This window comes from Piliocolobus tephrosceles, chromosome 19 (genome assembly GCF_002776525.5).
Source record: "Piliocolobus tephrosceles isolate RC106 chromosome 19, ASM277652v3, whole genome shotgun sequence".
NCBI classification, from domain to species: domain Eukaryota; kingdom Metazoa; phylum Chordata; class Mammalia; order Primates; family Cercopithecidae; genus Piliocolobus; species Piliocolobus tephrosceles.
In genome coordinates, this window is record NC_045452.1 from 133,662 (window position 1) to 153,616 (window position 19,955).

At 46.9% G+C, this 19,955-nt stretch overlaps 1 protein-coding gene across 1 annotated transcript in view; it reads right to left on the reverse strand.

Annotated features, from left to right (window-relative positions):
- The window catches only part of CRKL (CRK like proto-oncogene, adaptor protein), a 39,593-nt gene extending 34,382 nt beyond the window's left edge, over window positions 1-5,211 (reverse strand). The window contains exon 1 of the mRNA XM_023197951.1: window positions 4,353-5,211. Coding sequence (XP_023053719.1) covers window positions 4,353-4,663 — 311 coding nt within the window. The 5' untranslated portion in view covers window positions 4,664-5,211. The remainder of the gene's footprint in view (window positions 1-4,352) is intronic.
- Between the last annotated feature and the right edge of the window lie 14,744 nt (window positions 5,212-19,955).

Consider the following 19,955-nt stretch of genomic DNA (forward strand, 5'->3'; position numbering starts at 1 on the left):
CCCCCAAAAAAAAAAAAAAAAAAAAAAAAAGTTACAAATATACTAAATCATCCCTTCTTCCCTTTCCCTTCATCCCCACCACCAGCAAATCAATTTTATCTCCAAAATAGGCACCTCCAAGTCACAGTTCCACTGTCACTATTAGTCACCATCATTTTGTAGCTGGATTACAATAACAGCCCCAGGTCACTCCTCTGCCTCAAATTCCTTCCTTGGAGCCCACAGCACTTTATATAAAAACCCAATTCCTGACCTTGATCTTTATCTCCAAACTAATTTTTTATGTCCCCTTTCTCCTTCAAGAAACTCACTCCCAAGCCAGACAGGGTGGCTCACATCCATAATCCCATCACTTCGGAGGCCAAGGCGGGTGGATCACGCGGTCAAGATATGGAGACCATCCTAGCCAACATGGTGAAACCCTGTCTCTAGTGAAAATACAAAAATTAGCCAGATATGGTGGCGGACGCCTGTAGTCCCAGCTACTCAGGAGGCTGAGGTAGGAGAACCACTTGAACCCAGGAGGCGGAGGGTGCAGTAGGCCGAGATTGGGCCACTGCACTCTAGCCTGGCCACAGAGTGAGACCTCTTCTTCCCACCCCCCGCAAAAAAGAAAGAAAGAACACACTCCCAACACAATGGACTTTCTCACCTCAGGACATCTGCATAAGCTTTTCCCCAAACCTGGCAGGCTCTTCCCCTCCTCTCAAGCCAAGCCTTGCCTAGGCTGGGTTCTTTCTTCTTTACTCTTAGGTCGTAGCTTCATGCTTTCTCCTACCACACCACCCCAGGTAGGTCCCTCCTGTTACAGTCCTTCAGCCTTGGTTTATTTCCTTCATAGCATTTATTAATCTTACTAGTACTTTATTTTTCTACTTTTCAGTCTGTCTTCTCCACTACAGTAGGAGTTTCACAGGGAGAAAGTATGTCTGTCACACATCTTTCCCATTACCTACGCTGGGTTATAATTCTCTTATAAACATTTGAACAAAAATATAAAATTAAAAATTATGAAACGTTCCAATAAAAAGGATAAGACTATAACAATGAAAGCTATCAGTCCTTAAATTTCAAGTAGGACATTACTGTTAAATTTTAGCTATGCAAGATAAACCAAAATATTAGCCAAGAGGTATTAAATTCTGGCTTTAAAAGCTCAGTTTTGATGCCTGAAAAGTTAAGCCACTAAATTTATCCTGTTTGGGATGTGAAGAAGCATTACACTGAGTTTTCCGTTTGGCCAAGGCTCTAGTAGTCACTAGCTTTCTATAAAAGGCTAATAACATGTTAAACCTAAGCCATGAAAACCAGGCTTGGGAGTGGCAATTCGAAGATTCAGTATAATAAAGTAAATTCAGTCAGTATCTAATTCAACCGGCATGGTGATCTCCTTCAGAGATACCTAGGACAATGAAAAACTAAATTAAAGCAACAGGCCTGAGGCAGAGGGCACAGAGAAGGAGAAACAAAGCTGAACGTGACGGGGAGGGTCAGAGAAAGGCCCTATAATCTGTGAAGGGACTGGAACAACAGGTAGGATTTCAACAGATGGAGAGCGAGGTGTAGTTAAGGCAGTCAATGAAGAGCCAACAGCTGGAGCAAAGGTGCAAAGGTATGAGTAAGGAAGGATGGCTACCAGGGAATAAGTGAGCAGCCTAGTAGAGCTGCAGTAAAGGAAGGGAGGAGGCAAAGACAGAATTACATGCTTGTTCTCTAAGAAGACACATGCATGTATGGAAAATTTGGAGGCAATTCTGTGGATAGAGAGAAGCAGCATACTTCTTTTCCTCCATCTAGAAGGAGATTCAAGCCATTAACTCTCTTTCTTTCTTTCTTTTTTGAGACGGAGCCTCACTCTGTCGCCCGGGCTGTGCAGTGGCGCGATGTCGGCTCACTGCAACCTCCGCCTCTCAAGCGATTCTCCTACCTCAGCCTCCCCAGTAGCTGGGATAACAGGTGCCCGCCACTACGCCCAGCAAATTTTTTGTATTTGTAGTAGAGAGGGGGTTTCACCATGTTGGTCAGGCTGGTCTCGAACTCCTAACCTCGTGATTCGCCTGGGAATCCCAAAGTGCTGGGATTACTGGTGTGAGCTACCACACCCCACCATTAACTCGCTTTTTGAAACAGCTGTATTATTAGTATTTATCACCTCAATGTAAGTACATGCATGGCTTAATGAATGCCTGGTATTAATTATATAATTCACTCTCACAAACGAGAGGAATAATTTATTCAGTGATACTACAAATCTCACTACACTGGGTTCTAAGATTCTCAACCCCTTAAATTGGAATTATACTGTGCTCAAAGTTGATTGCCAACTACCAGTATCTGCCGGGAACCGCATGTTTCACCAATCAGATTATTGGTGTCCTGATCTTTGTTATACAGTATTTGATTTATAATCACTTTCTCCCCACTTTTAAAGTCCATTTAGTTCAGTAGTTAATCTTACAGTCATTATACTGTCATGGCTTCTTTTTCTATCTCTATCCCACTATGCAAACAGTTGGTGTCCTTAATTATAACAGCTTTTAATGTTTAAAGTTTAGAGTAATACCCGGTGGACAAATCCATAAAGTCATAAACATTTAACCCTGGAAAAACTGTATCAACACCCAGTCCTTTAAAAATAGATGTTTAAGAAATGAACTGGCCAGTTTGTTACTTTAAAAATTCTAGGCAACTTTTCAACTCAAATTTGGGATAATTTAAATACAAGAAACCTCTGATAAAATCAAAGTGTTACAGGGCAAACACAACAATAAAAACAAATCTTTCTTAAAATGCTTAAGGCAAATTAAAGCAACTAATCAATTAAAATAATGTATTTCACTTAGAAAAGAGACTTGGTCACTTTGCATTAATTTAAAAATAAGAGATACTAAGTCATTAGACTTAACACAAAAAGCACGTCTGAAACTGAACTAGGATACAACTCAGTGTCATTCAAAATTTTTCCTTAATAACATTTTAGCCGCGGTGGCTCACGCCTGTAATCTCAGCACTTTGGGAGGCCGAGGTGGGCGGATCACGAGGTCAGGAGATCGAGACCTTCCTGGCTAACACGGTGAAACCCCATCTCTACTAAAAATACAAAAAAAAAAAAAAAAAATTAGCCGGGCGTCGTGGCGGGCGCCTGTAGTCCCAGCTACTCGGGAGGCTGAGGCAGGAGAATGGCCTGAACCCGGGAGGCAGAGCTTGCAGTGAGCCAAGATTTCGCTACTGCACTCCAGCCTGGGCAACAGAGCAAGACTCAAGTCTCAAAAAAAAATAAAAATAAAAAAATAACATTTTAGCCTAATTCCACCTTGGAAATTAACCAGACTAATCTCTGGCCTACTAATGGTCCTTGGGGAGAAAATATGAAATAAATTTTCCAAAAAATATCCTCGCCGAAGCCAATGCACCTTATCTTTGTGATTAACGTACTATAAAAGTGGTGGTGTCTGGCCTGCTTCAAACTTGGTACCACAGTATCAAATATATAGTTCTGATATTTTGGTTAAAGGTTTTTTTTGTTTCTAAACGCTAAAGCATTTTCATTTTGTCGACTGTTACAAAGGCTGCAGTCCTGGAGTTCTTAATCTGGAGTTCAGAGATCTGGAGGGAGTACAAGAACCTGGGATAGTGTGCAAACTTGTGTGTACGTGCCTTGGGCGGGGAGGGGTGGGGGTTGGGTGGTGAGTGCTCGGCTATCTCCAGATTCTCAAAGAAGTCTATGGCTAAAAGCGGTTTTTGGCCGGGTGCGGTGGCTCATGCCTGTAATCCCAGCATTTTGGGAGACCGAGGCAGGTGGATCACGAGGTCAAGAGATCGAGACCATCCTGGCCAACATGGTGAAACACCGTCTCTACTAAAAATACAAAAATTAGCTGGGCGTGGTGGCGTGCGCCTGTAGTCCCAGCTACTCGGGAGGCTGAGGCCTGGGAGGCCCTCGGAGGTGGCAATGAGCCGAGATCACACCACTGCACTTCAGCCTGGCGACACCGTCTCAGAAAAAAGGTTTTTAGGAAAACCAACAAATCCCTGTATCAGTATTACACCCAGAGAAAGTCACGAAAGGCAAAAAGCGTGCATTTTATGCAACCCCCGTTAAACATTTAAAACGCATCCTCCTAACATTGAGAAACAGCCTCATGAGGAAAAAACAAAAAACAAAAACGCATCCTCTTATCCAGTGACCCAGATCCTGACACTAGCTTTCCGTTAGGAAGGCCTTCTGGAAAATAATTTGGTTCAGAATAGGGGGAATATGGGTTCAAGTGCGCCCCACAACCCTACACAAACACTCTTCGACCGACCCGGTTCTCGACCTTCCTCCGCGGTCGGGATGGGCTCTCGCGTACCTGGGCGCGGGTTCGATGAGGGTGGTGGTGTCCAGGTAGTGGATCTTGTAAAACTCCAGCAGGGCCGGCAAATGGTCAAACTCCTGGTCCCCGATCTTAAAACGGCGGTTGGGCAGCGAGTTGATGATGTAGTGGGAGACCCGCGAGTTCTCGGACACCGACAGCACATAGTCCCCAGGGCAGGTGGAAGAATCGCGGACGAGGAACATACCGTGGCGCTGGCCCTGGAGCCGGGTCTGCGCCTCCTGGCGAGACACCGGCCCCATGTACCAGGCGGAGCGGTCCGAGGAGTCGAACCTGGCGGAGGACATGGTGTCGGGCCGGGGACTCTGCAGCGGTAGGGGCGGCGGCTGTCCTCGCCTGCTCTGCACGCCTTAGCCCGGCAGACGGCTTTGGGGCCGAGGAAGGGCCTCTCGCACACCTCGAGGAGCGCTCAGAGGGCTGGGCCAGCACTTTCCTCTCGGCTCCAGGCCCGCAGCATCCTCCGACGCCGCCCGCCTGCTCCGGGGCCACCTCACGGAGAGCCTCCCGGGAATGCAGGGCAGAGCCGGGGGGTCAGGGCAGGCAAAGCCGAGCCGCAACTGAGGCCACCCCGGGGTTCTCGGGCTGCTCGGCGTCCCAGGGGTGCCTCCAGTGACTCCCGGCCTGGAAGGCGCCGGCGTCGCAGCTCCACGGGTCTTCACCGACCCCCGCCGTCACACGAGGCACCGAACTCGAAGGAGCGTCGCGCCTCCGGGGTGGTTTTACCCAGCTCGTTCCCAATAGCCACAGCAACAAAATGGCGGACGCGGGAGAAGCGACAGCCACCTCCCCCTCCGCCCAGCGCGCTCCGTCTGCGCACGCGCGGAGCCCAGGCTCCCGGCGGCCGCCGGGGCCCTTCCGTGACGTCACACAGCGCAGCCAATGAGGAGCACTGTCACGACGATCTGGGTGGGCGCTGGTCGCGCTCGCTCCCGCGTTCCGGGAGGAGGCTGAAGAGGCGCCGGCGGTAGGCACTCTGTTCCTAGGCCGCTGCGCGCCGCTGGGGGCGCTGCGGCTGCCTGGTCTCCCAGCGCTGGCAGGAAAACAGCTGGAGCCGAGAGGGAGCGGCGTGTCGAAAACCTGCTTCTGGGAACAAAGCGTAACGTGCAGGCCGAATCGCCGGCCAGGGAGGCGTGGCACTGAGGCGACTTGGCCAGCCTAGGGGCCTGAGGGAGCTCAAGAAGTGACAGGTCCCGATGGGCCGAGGTGGCCCAGTAAAGGGATGACCCCAGGGGCAGATGTGACTACCAGATAGGTGACTGAATGACTCAGTCCCCAGGTGGCTTGATAGGCTAAGGAAGCCCTAGTGGCTACGTGACCCGCTAAATGGAGAGAGAGAAGAGAGAAGGTGAGGGTTAGATTGACTCAATTAAGTAGTCAAGGAAGTCCACAATTGGGTAACCTGGCCATCCAGGGCTTTGAACTGTTGAAGGTAAAATGCAAACGCCTCTCGGGCGTGGCCCCGAGGCTTCGCCTGCCCCAGATTATGCCTGCTTCTCCCTATTTATTAATCCCTATTTGTTTTTGTTGTTTTCTTTGTATGTATGTATGTATGTATTTTGAGACGGAGTCTTGCTCTGTCCACAGGTTGGAGCGCAAGGGCGTGATCTTGGCTCACTGCAACCTCCGCCTGCCGGGTTCAGGCGATTCTCCTGCCTCAGCCTCCGGAGTAGTTGGGATTACAGCCATCCGCCGCCATGCCCTGCTAATTTTTGTATTTTTAGTAGAGATGGGGTTTCACCATGTTGGCCAGGCTGATCTCAAACTCCTGACCTCAGGCGATCTGCTTGCCTCAGCTTCCCAAAGTGCTAGGATTACAGGCGTGAGCCACCGTGCCCGACCTGTTTGTTTTGTTTTGTTTTTGAGACAGGTTCTCCTTCTGTCACCCAGGTTGGAGTGCAGTGGAACTATCATGGCTCACTGCAGCCTTGATTTCTGCATCTCAAGGGATCCTCCCACCTCAGCCTTCCGAGTAGCTGGGACTACAGGCTCGCGCTGCCATGCCCAGCTAATTTTTTTTTATTTTTAATAGAGACAAAATCTCACTATGTTGCCCAGGCTCGTCTCAGACTCCTGAGCTCAAACAATCCTCCCCCTTAGCCAAGATGTGAGCAGCCCCGCCCAGCTATGTACGAAATAAGCTAATATATGCAAAGTGCTTAGAATAGTACCTGGCACATAATCATCATATAAGTCTTCCATTATTATTATTCACTCGTTCCCTGGGCCTGTACCTTTATAGCCTAAAACCCTGAGCATACCCTCAGTGAGTGGGTGAGGGAGGAGAGAAAAATCTCCACTTCGTTTTCTAACTGCTTTTCACTGTCAGATTTACCACTTAATAATCACCTGCTCTTTGCCCAGCGTTTTTTCTGTTGTTTTGTTTTGTTTTGTTTTGAGACCGACACTCGCTCTGTAGCCCAGGCTGGAGGAGTGCAGTGGTGCAATCTCGGCTCAGTGCAACCTCTGCCTCCTGGGTCCAGGTTCAAGCAATTCTCCTGCCTCAGCCTGCCTAGTAGGTGGGATTACAGGCACGCACTACCATGCCCAGCTAATTTTTGTATTTTTGGTAGAGACAGGGTTTCACCATGTTGGCCAGGCTGGTCTTGAACTCCTGATGTCATTATCCACCCACCTCAGCCTCCTAAAGTGCTGGGATTACAGGCGTGAGCCACTACCTGTAATCCCAGTGGTGACTTTTAAAATTGTTTAATTTTTTGTAGAGATGAGGTCTCACTGTATTGCCCAGGCTAGTCTGGAACTGCTGGGCTCAAGTGATCCTCCCAGCTTGGCTTCCCAAAGTGTTGGGATTACAGGCGAGAGCCACCCGCCCAGCTGCTCAACCTTCTTAATCTGACTTCCACCCATGCTTTGACTGAATTAGGCTTTTTGGGTTTTGTATGTATGTATGTATTTATTTATTTATTTATTGAGATGGAGTCTCGCTGTGTTGCCCAGGCTGGAGTGCAGTGATACAATCTCCGCTCACCACAAGCTCCGCCTCCCAGGTTCACGCCATTCTCCTGCCTCAGCTTCCCGAGTAGCTGGGACTACAGGTGCCCGCCACCACACCCGGCTTATTTTTTGTATTTTTAGTAGAGACGGGGTTTCATCATGTTAGCCAGGATGGTCTTGATCTCCTGCCCTTGTGATCCGCCTGCCTCGGCCTCCCAAAGTGCTGGGATTACAGGCGTGAGCCACCGCACCCAGCCTTGTTTTGTTTTGTTTGTTTGTTTGTTTTTTTGAGACGGAGTCTCGCTCTGTCACCCAGGCTGGAGTGCTGTGGCCGGATCTCAGCTCACTGCAAGCTCCGCCTCCCGAGTTCACGCCATTCTCCTGCCTCAGCCTCCCGGGTAGCTGGGACTACAGGCGCTGCCACCTCGCCCGGCTAGTTTTTTGTAGTTTTTAGTTGAGACGGGGTTTCCCCGTGTTAGCCAGGATGGTCTCAATCTCCTGACCTCATGATCCGCCCGTCTCGGCCTCCCAAAGTGCTGGGATTACAGGCTTGAGCCACCTTGCCCGGCTGCCTTGTTTTGTTTTTAAAGACAGGTCTCTCTGTTGCTGACTCTGGTCTCAAATTCCCAGGCTCAAGTAGCCCTCCTGCCTCAGCCTCCAAAGTAGCTGGGATTACAGATGTGAGCCACAGCAACCCGCTCTCTGCCCTCTAAGTGTAGAGCCTCCCTCACCTCTCTGTAGTTTTTCCTTTAGTAGGCTAATAATCATCATGAAGCATTTAGGGGTCACATCTCTGGTGACTCCAAACACATATTCTGAAAGCAGAACCAAAACTGACCATACTCTCTGATTACTATGTATACACTGTGGTCACAGCCTAAATTAATTTTTATCACATTCTGTTGTAAGTGTTTATAAATATTTTTCTCATCCCAATCTGAGCATCTTGAGGGCAGGCTGCTGTATATTATTTTTTCTATTCCCAGTACCTAGCACATAATACACACTATTTTTTTTTTGAGACGGGTTCTTACTCTGCCGCCCAGGCCGGAGTGTAGTGGTGCGATCTTGGCTCACTGCAACCTCTGCCTCCCAGGTTCAAGTGATTCTCCTACTTCAGCCTCCTGAGTAGTTGGGATTTCAGGCACGTGCCATCATGCCTGACTAATTTTTGTATTTTTAGTAGAGACGAGATTTCACCATGTTAGCCAGGCTGGTCTTGAACTCCTGACCTCGTGATCTGCCTGCCTTGGCCTCCCAAAGTGCTGGGATAACAGGCGTGAGCCACCACGCCCAGCCAATACATACTTAATATATGGTTTTTGAATGTAGATGGATAAAGATGGGAGGAAGCCAGAGAAAAATGAAAATTGAACATTAGCTGCTGACTCACTCCCTTTTCAGCCGCCCTCTTTGCCTCATCTTTTCAGGGTGTACTATCTGTCTATATAAACTATCTGCTCTTTGCCAGGTGCAGTGGCTCACGCCTGTAATCCGAGCATTTTGGGAAGGTGAAGCAGGTGGATCCTTTGAGGCCAGGAGTTAGAGACCAGCCTGGCCAACATTGCAAAACCCCATCTCTGTTAAAAAAAAAAAAAAAGTAAAAACATTCTTTTCTTCAAGACGGAGTCTCATTCTGTTACCCAGGCTGGAGTGCAGTGGCGTGATCTTGGCTCACTGCAATCTCCGCCTCCCTGGTTCAACCAATTCTTCCTGCCTCAGCTTCCTGAGTAGCTGGGACTACAGGCGTGTGCCACCACGCCTGGCTAATTTTTGTATTTTTTAGGAAAGACGGAGTTTCACCATATTGGCCAGGCTTGTCTTGAACTCCTGACCTCGTGATCTGCCTGCCTTGGCCTCCCAAAGTGCTGGGATTACAGGTGTGAGCCACCACACCCAGCCAATGTAAAAACATTTTAAAAATAAACTCTCTGCTCTCTATTTTCCTTACATAAACCCTCTTTTTAGAAAAAAAGAAAAAGAAGGTCGGGTGCTGTGGTTCACACCTGTAATCCCAGCACTTTGCAAGGCCGAGGCCGGCAGATCACTTGAGGTCAGGAGTTCAAGACCAGCCTGGCCAACATAGTGAAACCCTGTCTCTACTAAAAATACCAAAATTAGCCAAGCATGGTGGTGCTCACCTGTAGTCCCAGCTACTCAGGAGGCTGAGACAGGAGAATTGCTTGAACCTGGGAGGCGGAGGTTGCAGTGAGCCGAGATCATGCCACTGCACTCCAGTGTGGGGAAAAGAAAGAGATCAGCGTGTTAATGTGTCTATATAGAAGGAAGTAGACATAAGAGACTCCATTTAGTTCTGTATTTGAAATGCTGTTAATCTGTGACCCTAACCCCCAACTTTGTCCTTGCAAGAGACATGTGCGAAGGTGATTTAAGGTTAAAAGGATATTGGGCTGTGCAGGATGTGTCTTTGTTAAACAAGTACCTGAAAGAGGCTTGATGGTTAAAAATCCTGCCTGTCCCTGGGCAATGTAACATCTCGGTGTAAAACCCATTGTGTGCCTTGTTTACTGAGTAAGGAGAAACCACCTTTAGGAATAAGGTGGGGCTTGCTGGAGCAATACTGCTAAAAGGTTTATGGAGATGTTTGCATATGCATCTCAAGGCACAGCATTTTCCTTTAGGCTTATTCATGTTACAAGGATTTTTGTTCTTATGTCTTACTGCTGATTTCCTCCCTACAATGATCCTATTTTCTAGCTACTCCCCTATCGTTTAGATGGTAAAGATAATTATCAATAAATACTAAGGGAATTCAGAGGCCGGTGCCAGTGTGGGTCCTCTGAAAACACAGCACTGGTCCCCTGGGTCCCGCTTTTCTTTCTCTATACTTTGTCTCTGTGTATTATTTCCTTTTCTCAAGTCTCTCGTCCCACCTAATGAGAAGCACCCACAGGTGTGGAGGGGCAGGCCACCCCTTCTTCACTCCAGCCTGGGTGACAGAGCGACACATCGTCTCAAAAAAAAAAACAACAACAACAAATATCTCTCATTTTGTTTCTAAATACTCCGGAGGGGAATAAGGTGTGGATTAGATAAAAGTGAAACAAGAATGGCCATGTGTGACAGATAATTATTGAAACCAGGTGGCATGATGTGAGGGTAAGGTTAATTATATTCTATAATACTTTTATATATCTTTGGAATTTGTCATAATAACATTTTTGTAAAAGATAACTTTCCTTTATTTTTCCTTAGCACAGTTGAGACAAGCATAAAATAAACTTTCCAGGCTGGGCATGGTGGCTCATGCCTGTAATCCCAGCACTTTGGGAGGCCAAGGCGGATAGATCACTGAGTCCAGGTGTTGAAGTCCCAGCTACTAAGGAGGCTGAGGTGAGGGGATCACCTGAGCCCAGGAGATCAAGGCTGCGGTAAGCCTTGATTGTGCCACTGCACCTCAGCCTAGACAACAGAGCGAGACCGACCCTGTCAAAAACATTCCAAAAAAAGTTCCTAAATGCTGAGATAACAAAACAGCAATGAGTAGAGAAACAGAAAGAAACCATTAAAAAAGCTGTAACATATAGATTTGTGATTCTTCCTTAGCTTGCATATTCCCAGGGTTTCTAGAAGTTATTATACTTAAACTCCTGTCTTCTAAAATAATTACAATCGCAGGGCCAGCTGCGGTGGCTCACGCCTGTAATCCCAACACTTTGGGAGGCCGAGTCAGGCAAATCAGCTGAGGTCAAGAGTTCAAGACCAGCCTGGCCAACATGGTGAAACCCCATCTCTACTAAAGACTGGGCATGGTGGCACATGCATGTAGTCCCAGCTACTGGGGAGGCTGAGGCAGGAGAATCACTTGAGCCCAGGAGGCAGAGGTTGCAGTGAGCCAAGATCGCACCACTGCACTCCATCCTTAGTGACAGAGTAAGACTCTGTATCAAAAAGTAATAACTATGGTTGCCACGTGTGGTGGTTCATGCCTGTAAACACAACACTTTGGAAGTCTGAGGCAGGTGGAGTGCTTGCGCCTAGGAGGTTGAAGCTACAGTGAGCCCCGGATCATGCCACTGTATTCCAGCCTGGGTGACACAGTGAAACTGTGTCTCTTAAAAAAAAAAGATAATTACAATATAGATTCAAAATGACAAATATTTTTGAGCAACTTGTCTGGATTCTTTACTTCCTAGCCGTGACACTGCAGAGAGGCCACAATTTTGGGACCTGCTATTGGCTCTTTGTTCTTCCTGTCTGGGCAGGCTCAACCCTTTGGGTGATGGTCAGGGCCTGGCAGTCTCCCTAGATTGCTGCCTTACTGAAGGCACCAGAACAACCTTTTGTCCCGTCTTCCTGCCCTTCTCTTTTTCAGCAGTGATGCTAAGGGTAGAAGAAGTGTGAAAATGTAGATGCACAATTACATGATATGTTTACTGTGGTGACTCAGAGCATCTCAGCAGTCCTCCAATGCTCTCTACACAAGGACTGGTCAGTCTCTTCCATTTGTACTGCATTTACTAACCTAAATCATTGAGTTCTTTGCCTCCTGTGCAAGAAATTTTCTCTCATTAGTTCTCAGCCACTGTTCCATGTTTTACATATATTTCTAAGTTTATTTCCCTAAAAGAAAAAATCTCATTGAGGATTTTCTTTTTTCTTTTCTACTACTTTGCTACTGTTATATTTAGAAAATAATGTTCATGGCCAGGCCTGGTGGCTCACATCTGTAATCCCAGCACTTTGGGAGGCCAAGAAGGGTGGATCACCTGGGGTCAGGAGTTCAAGACCAGCCTGGCCAACATGGCAAAACCCCATTTTACTGAAAATAACAAAAATTAGTTGGGTGTGGTAGCACACGCCTGTAATCCCAGCTACTAGGGAGGCTGAGTCTGGAGAATCGCTTGAACCTGAGAGACGGAGGTTGCAGTGAGCCAAGATCCCGCCACTGCACTCCATCCTGAGTGACAGAGCGAGACTCTGTCTCAAAAAAAAAAAAAAAAAGAAGCAGCAGCTAGACTGGGCATGGTGGCTGACACTTGTAATCCCAAAACTTTGGGAGGCCGAGGCAGGTGGATCATGAGGTCAGAAGTTAAAGACCAGCCTGGCCAACATGGTGAAACCCCGTCTCTACTAAAAATACAAAAATTAGCCAGGTGTGGTGGCGGGCGCCTGTAATCCCAGCTACTTGGGAGGCTGAGGCAGGAGAATCGCTTGAGCACAGGAGACAGAGGTTGCAGTGAGGCCAGATAGCACCACTGCACTCCATCCTGGGTGATAGAGCAAGACTCTGTCTCAAAAAAAAAAAAAGGCCGGGTGCGGTGGCTCACGCCTGTAATCCCAGCATTGTGGGAGGCTGAGGTGGGCGGATCCCAAGGTCAGATCAAAACCATCCTGGCTAACATGGTGAAACCCTGTCTCTACTAAAAATACAAAAAAAAAAAAAAAAAAGTAGCCAGGCGTGGTGAGGAGCACCTGTAGTCCCAGCTACTTGGGAGTCTGAAGCAGGAGAATGGTGTGAACCTGGGAGGCGGAGCTTGCAGTGAGCTGAGATTGCGCCACTGCACTCCAGCCTGGGCAACAGAGCAAGACTCCAACTCAAAAAAAAAAAAAAAAATTAGCCAGGACTGGTGGCGAGTGCCTGTAGTCCTAGCTACTTGGGAGGCTGAAGCAGGAGAATCACTTGAACCTGGGAAGCAGAGGTTGCAGTGAGCTGAGATGGCGCCGCTGCACTCCAGCCTGGGCGACAGAGTGAGACATGGCCAGGTGCGGTGGCTCACTCCTATAATCCAAGCACTTTGGGAGGCCAAGGAGGGTGGATTGCTGGAGCTCAGGAGTTCAAGACCAGTCTGGGCAACATGGTGAAACTCCATGTCCACCAAAAATACAAAAATTAGCTGGATGTGGTGGCATGCACCTATAGTACCAGCTACTCAGGAGGTGGAGGTGGGAGGATGACTTAAGCCTGGAAGGCAGAGGTTGCTGTGAGCCAAGATCACGCCCCTGCACTCCATCCTGGGTGACAGAGCCAGACCCTGTCTCAGATAATAAGAATAATAATGTTCGGCTGGGCACGGTGGCTCACTCCTGTAATCCCAGCACTTTGGGAGGCTGAGGCAGGGGATCCCCTGAGGTCAGGAGCTCGAGACCAGCCTGGCCAACATAGTGAAATACGATCTCTACTAAAAATACAAAAAATAAGCTGGACCTGGTGGCAGGCACCTGTAATCCCAGCTACTCAGGAGGCTGAGACAGGAGAATCGCTTCAACCTATGAGGTGGAGGTTGCAGGGACCCAAGATTGTGCCATTGCACTCTATCCTGGGCAACAAGAGTGAAACTCTGTCTCAAAAAAAAAAACCCAAAAACAAAAATAATAATGTTCATATCCTTATCATAATATCAAATTAGTAATCACTTCCTTCATGGGTTATATTCCTGATCTAGGCTAAGCTGCCATACCTGGAAATTCTGTTGACTGCCATAGAAAGCATGGCCTGCTTCTTTGTCCAAGTGTTATAAAGTGTGGTCATATTCCCCTTGCCATTTTCTCATGTACTTTTGTTTTGTCCTTAAAAGTGGGATGTCCACTTTCTTGTCACTTAGCTACTTCTGAACTGAAAGGCAAATTCTCTTTTCCCTGGATTTCAGAACCTTTGGCATGTCATTTGTAAAGATCTGAGCAGGATGATCCTTCCACTAGGGAACACTGATTCCCTCTCACCCTTATCTCAAATAAACCAGTTCTATGCAACTCTTTGCACCAGGGGTCAGCAAACTTTCACTGTAAAGGGCCAGATAGTAAATATGTTAAGCTTTGTGGACCAAGTGGCAAATCAAGGAAATTTATGTAAGTCAATGTATAACAAGAAAAATATTTTGCTGCAAATTTTTTATACATTAAAGTATAAGAGCAATTGAGTATAATTTTTTTTTGTAATCTATGTATAGTAATGAGAAGAATGGGATTCATTTGTTTGGAATAACATTCTGCTTAATTGGGGTTCAAAGTTAGTGTACACTATTTAATGCTGAGCCTTTTTATTTTTTTGAGACAGAGTCTCACCCTGGTCACCCAGGCTGGAGTGCAGTGGTGAGATCTTGGCTCACTGTAGACCGACCATCTGGGCTCAGGTGTTTCTCATTCACCAGTGTGAGGGGAGAGCATAGGAAAAACGTTTGTTTGTTTGTTTGTTTGTTGTGTCAGGTTCTGACTCTGTCACCCAGACTGGTATGAAATGGTAATGGGTCGATCTTGGCTCACTGCAGCTTCAATCTCCTGGGCTCAAGGGATCCTCCCTCCTTAGCCTCCCAAGTAATTGGGACTATAGACGTGCACCACCATGCCAGGCCAATTTTTAAATTTTTTATAGAGACGGGGTCTTGCTATGTTGCCCAGGCTATCTCAAACTCCTGGACTCAAGCAATCCGCCCACCTCAGCCTCCCAGAGTGCTGGGATTACAGGCATGAGTCACCATGTCTGGCCCTAAATGCTGAGCTGTTAATGTTGATCTATAATGAAATTTTACATACTTCATCTTTGAAAATGTCTTTTCCTCATTTATATAGTGATGAGTCAAAAAAAAAAAACCTAAAAAAAAAAAATGTCTTTCACCTAGATAGCACTGGCAATACTGATGCCAGTCCATGAGCATATGATTTTAATTGAGTATATTCATTGTTGGAAGGCATTTACAGAATTCTATTAGATTCTTCTCTTGGTATTTGCCTGTTATTGCAGAGTAACCACCTTCAATTGAAGGTTAGGTAGAAGCTACTCAATCTCACAATTAAATGGATTTTGAAATATGTGAAATTCCATTACACTTGGCATCAAGATCTAGAAATTGCCTCTGCAACTGTAGTTTGAGCTGAGATGTCTCTGCTGCAAATTTGTGTAGGAATAGAGATTGTGCTTCCTGTTTTACCTTTTGACAGCACAAGAAGTATTTAAAGCACTTAAGGCTGGGCACAGTGGCTCATGCTTGTAATCCCAGTACTTTGAGAGGCCAAGGCAAGAGGATCATTTGAGCCAGGAGTTCAAGACCAGCTTGGGCAACATAGCGAAACCCTGTCTCTACAAAAAAAATTTAAAAATTGGCCAGGCGTGATGGCTCACGCCTGTAATCCCAACACTTTGGGAGGCCTTGGCAGGTAGATCACTTGAGGCCAGAAGTTCAATACCAGCCTGACAAACATGGTAAAACCCCATCTCTACTAAAAATACAAAAATTATCCAGGTGTGGTGACACCCGCCTATAATCCCAGCTACTCGAGAGGCTGAGGCACAGGAATTGCTTGAACCTGGGAGGCGGAGGTTGCGGTGAGCTGAGATCGCGCCACTTCACTCCAGCCTGGGTGACAGAGTGAGACTGGTCTCAAAAAAAAAAAAAAAAATTAAAAATTAGCCTAGCTTGGTTGTGTGTGCCTGTGATCATAGCTACTTGGGAGGATGAGATAGGAGGACTGCTTGGGCCCAGGAGTTCAAGGCTGCAGTGAACTACGATTGTGCTACTGCGCTCTGGCCTGGGCGACAGAGGGAGACCCTGTCTCAAAACAAAACAAAATAAAGCAGCTTAACATTACTTGTTTTCTTTTCTTCTCTTTTTTTTTGAGACAAAGTCTTGTCCTGTTGCCCAGACTGGAGTACAGTGGCACAATCTCAGCACACTACAACTTTACCTCCCAGACTCATGTAATTCTTGTGTCTCAGCCTTCCAAGTAGCTGGGATTACAGGCACATGCCACTGCATCTGGCTAATTTTTGTATTTTTTAGTAGAGACAGAGTTTCGCTGTGTTGTCCAGACTAGTCTTGAACTCCTGGCCTCAAGTGATCCACCTGCCTCAGCCTCCCAAAGTGCTGGGAATACAGGTGTGAGCCACCACGCCTGGCCTTAACATTTGTTGTGATTTAAAACAATGTTAATTATCATTGACTTTGGTACAGTATGTATTTTGTGTATAAGCACTTTTTTGCCCTGTAATTTTAGGTTTAATTGTTTTTTTTTTTTTTTTTTTTTTTTGAGATGAGGTCTTGCTCTGTCGCCCAGGCTAGAGTACAGTGGCACCATCTTGGCTCATTGCAAGCTCCACCTCCCGAGTTCATGCCATTCTCCTGCCTCAGCCTCCCAAGTAGCTGGGACTACAGGCGTCCGCCACCACGCCCAGCTAATTTTTGTATTTTTAGTAGAGACTGGGTTTCACCGTGTTAGCCAGGATGGTCTCGATCTCCTGACGTGGTGATCCGCCCACCTTAGCCTTCCAAAGTGCTGGGATTACAGGCATGGCCACCGCGCCTGGCCTTAGGTTTAATTCATTAAGAAACATCAGGCCTGGTGTGGTGGCTCACTCCTGTAATCCCAGCACTTTGGGAGGCCGAGGCGGGCAGATCACGAGGTCAGGAGATCAAGAACATCCTGGCTAACATGGTGAAACCCAGTCTCTACTAAAAATACAAAAAATTAGCCAGGCGTGATGGCGCATGCCTGTAGTCCCAGCTAGGAGGCAGGAGAATCGCTTGAACCCGGGAGGCGGAGGTTGCAGTGAGCCAAGATAGCACCACCGCACTTCAGCCTAGGCGAGAGAGCAAGACTCGGTCTCAAAAAGAAAAAAAGAAACATTACCAAGTTTGTAGCAAAAGCTAATCCCCAAAGCTATTAATTATTCAGTAATCATGGTTTAGAATGATTTTTGTCTGTTTTGGATAATTTCAATCTTGGCCTTGAGCTTAAAAAAATTAATAAAACCTAATCATTGCTAAGTCATTGAAATGATGTATGATGGGACAAGTCAGGATATTTAGCTTCTGTTTCTGACAAAAAGTCATGTTTTGTGATGGTTAAACATGAGAGCAAATGAAATTCCCTGTTAACACTTCTAGTTCAATAACACATGGTAGATTGAAATATTTTGGGGAGCCAGGCTCAGTGGCTCACGTCTGTAATCCCAGCACTTTGGGAGGCCAAGGCGGGCAGATCACCTAAGATCAGGAGTTTGAGACCAGTGTGGTGAAACCCTATCTCTACTAAAAATACAAAAATTAGCCAGGTGTGGTGGCGTGTACATGTAGTCCCAGCTACTCAGGAGACTGAGGCAGGAGAATCACTTGAACCTGGGAGGCGGAGGTTGCAGTGAACTGAGATTGCGGCACTGCACTCCAGCCTGGGTGACCAAGTGAGACTCTGCCTTGAAAAATATATATATTTTTTCATGGATTAGTTTTAGATGAATAATGCAATAAATAATCATAGGCTCTAAACACCTTATTATTTTCCAGGACTTTATAAATTTGCTCAACTAAGCCTTTTTCTGCTTCATACATGATTACCACCATCACTTATTACACATCTTAGCAGATTCCACTTTGGGTTGTACTGAATTATTGTTTTCTCAACTTAAAAAGAATACATATATATATATAATGCACATATATATGTGTATATATGTAAAAACTCTGCAAGGCAGGGATTTGGTGCTGGGCTCTTACCTGTTCACTTGCCGTTACTGAGGGAATCCTGGTTAGTTTCTTTTCCTCTGCTGACTAATATGCTTAAATTCAGCAGGTCATCACATCTGGTCTGAGGTCAAGTCTTTATTTATTTTGTTGTTGTTGTTTGCTTGTTTGTTTGAGACAGAGTCTCGCTCTGTCGCCCAGGCTGGAGTGCAGTGGCGCGATCTTGGCTCACTGTAACCCCTGCCTCCTGAGTTCAAGTGATTCTCCTGCCTCAGCCTCCCAAGTAGCTGGGATTACAGGCACACGCCACCATGCCCGGCTAATTTTTGTATTTTTGTAGATACAGGGTTTCACCATGTTGGGCAGGCTGGTCTTGAACTCCTGACCTCAGGTGATCCACCTGCCTCAGCCTCCCAAAGTGCTGGGATTACAGGCGTGAGCCACCGCGCCCAGCCTATTTATTTTTGAGACAGAGTCTCACTCTTGTCACCCAGGCTGGAGTGCAGTGGTGTGATCTTGGCTCACCACAACCTCTGCCTCCCAGGTGCAAGCGACTCTCGGGCCTCAGCCTCCCGAGCAGCTGGAATGACAGGTGTGTGCCAATACGTCTGGCTAATTTTTGTATTTTTAGTAGAGACAGCGTTTCTCCATGTTGGCCAGGCTGGTCTTGAACTCCCAGCCTCAGGTGATCTGCCTGCCTCAGCCTCCAAAAGTGCTGGATTACAGGCATGAGCCATCGCACCTGGCAGAGGTCAAGTCTACTAGAGATGAGGGCCCACTGTGTTGCCCAGGCTGGTCTTGAACTCCTGGGCTCAAGCTGTCCGCTATCCTTGGCCTCCCAAAGTGTTAGGATTACAAGTGTGAGCCACCGTGCCCGGCCAACTTTTCAGAATATTGCCTATGGTTATTCCATGCACACTATTCAAGAGAGATGTATTCATCAGTGATTTTATACTCAGAATTGATACCTCAAATAAACAATAGCAATTGAGCACTAATGGTAACATCTGTCAAGTTGTCAATAATCAAGGAAAATCATTCAAAATCATTTTTCTCTGGACACTTTTCTTCTGCTACTACAATTTAATGAATTCACCACCAGTAAGCAGCTTTCTTTGGCTAACATATAAACCCCTTGGAAATTTACTTTTGCAGTTTCATTTTCATTTTTTCTTTTCTTTTTTTGAGACAGGGTTTCACTCTGGCACCCAAGTTAGAGTGCAGTGCCATGATCACAGCTCACTGTGGCCTCTATCTCCAGGGCTCAAGTGATTCTCCCACCTCAGCCTCCCAAGTAGCTGGTACTATAGGCGTGTGCCACCACACCTGCCTAATTTAAAAAAAAAAAATTGTGGGCTGGGCGTGGTGGCTCACACCTGTAAAATTGTGGGCTGGTGGCTCCCAGCACTTTGGGAGTCCAAGGCGGGTGGAGCACGAGGTCAGGAGATCGAGACCATTCTTGCTAACATAGTGAAACCCCGTCCCTACTAAAAATAAAAAACAAATTAGCCGGGCGAGGTAGTGGGCGCCTGTAGTCCCAGCTACTCGGGAGGCTGAGGCAGGAGAATGGTGTGAACCCAGAAGGCGGAGCTTGCAGTGAGCCGAGATCGCGCCACTACACTCCAACCTGGGCGACTGAGCGAGACTCCGTCTCAAAAAAAAAATTTTTTTTTGTACAGGCAGGTCTTGCTCTGTTGCCCAGTCTGGTCTCAAACTCCTGGGCTCAAGTGATCCTCCCACCTTGGCCTCCCAAAGTGTTGGGATTATAAGCATGAGCTACCACACCCAGCCTCATTTTTCATTTTTGTGCAGAAATTCTGATAAGATGTTCCATTTTAAATTTTCCTAGTTTTTTTTCTTTCTTTCCTTTCTTTCTGTCTTTCTTGCTTTCCTTTTTTTTTTTTTTTGAGACGGAGTCTCGCTCTGTCACCCGGGCTGGAGTGCAGTGGCCGGATCTCAGCTCACTGCAAGCTCCACCTCCCGGGTTTACGCCATTCTCCTGCCTCAGCCTCCCGAGTAGGTGGGACTACAGGCGCCCGCCACCTCGCCCAGCTAGTTTTTTGTATTTTTTTAGTAGAGACGGGGTTTCACCATGTTAGCCAGGATGGTCTCGATTTACTGACCTCGTGATCTGCCTGTCTCGGCCTCCCAAAGTGCTGGGATTACAGGCTTGAGCCACCGCGCCCGGCCTTTTTTTTTTTTTTTTTTTTTT